General features: G+C 50.2%; 1 protein-coding gene across 1 annotated transcript in view; it reads right to left on the bottom strand.

The window, feature by feature from the left end:
* LOC119588607 (calcium-activated chloride channel regulator 3A-1-like) overlaps positions 1–598 on the bottom strand; it is a gene marked incomplete in the record, with an annotated part of 45835 nt that overhangs the window by 32031 nt on the left and 13206 nt on the right. The window contains 2 exon segments of the mRNA XM_037937249.1: positions 12–144; positions 337–546. Of these exon segments, the coding sequence (XP_037793177.1) occupies positions 12–144; positions 337–546 (343 nt within the window).

Raw genomic sequence — 598 nt, 5'->3', positions numbered from 1 at the left:
GCTTGCACTACCTCAATGGCCTTCAGGAGCCCGGAGCCGATGCTTGTTCCGCCCACCGGCCGGTGATTCAAGCTCGTAGCGACGGAGTGCCTTGTCGCTTCGCTGTCGAGTTGGGTCAGGTTCTGTACGACTTTCACGTCGTCGCTGTTATAGATATATGATTATTCCATTACATTATGTCACATATCAAATTCATATCATCAATGATGCAATGGCTTAAAATCCAATTTTGTTCTTTCTTTCTTTAATTATGTTTTCGGCATCTACTGCAATATCACTTGAGTAACTTACGACCTTGCCGGAAGAAAAAAAAAAAAAATCAAGCTTAGCACTCACGAGAATAAGGCAATGCCCAGGGAGATGTTGTCGGGAGCATCGTAAAGTATATACCGCGTTATGGCTCGCTGCAGCCTCTTGTAGCGCCTCTGCTTGTTCATGCTGCCGGACACGTCGATGACCATCACGACGGCCGGCGGTCGCTGGCGAACCACGCGCACGCGAGGCTCCGGGACTTCCTGGGCGGCAGTGGAGCTCAAAGGAGGGTTCCTGTGGGGTAAAGGAATCCTGTGGTCAGGGGACTACTTGCACGCACTAACAA

This window comes from Penaeus monodon, chromosome 24 (assembly GCF_015228065.2).
Source record: "Penaeus monodon isolate SGIC_2016 chromosome 24, NSTDA_Pmon_1, whole genome shotgun sequence".
Taxonomy (NCBI): domain Eukaryota; kingdom Metazoa; phylum Arthropoda; class Malacostraca; order Decapoda; family Penaeidae; genus Penaeus; species Penaeus monodon.
The sequence above is the reverse complement of the archived record's forward strand: the minus strand, read 5'-3'. Positions and strand labels throughout refer to the sequence as shown.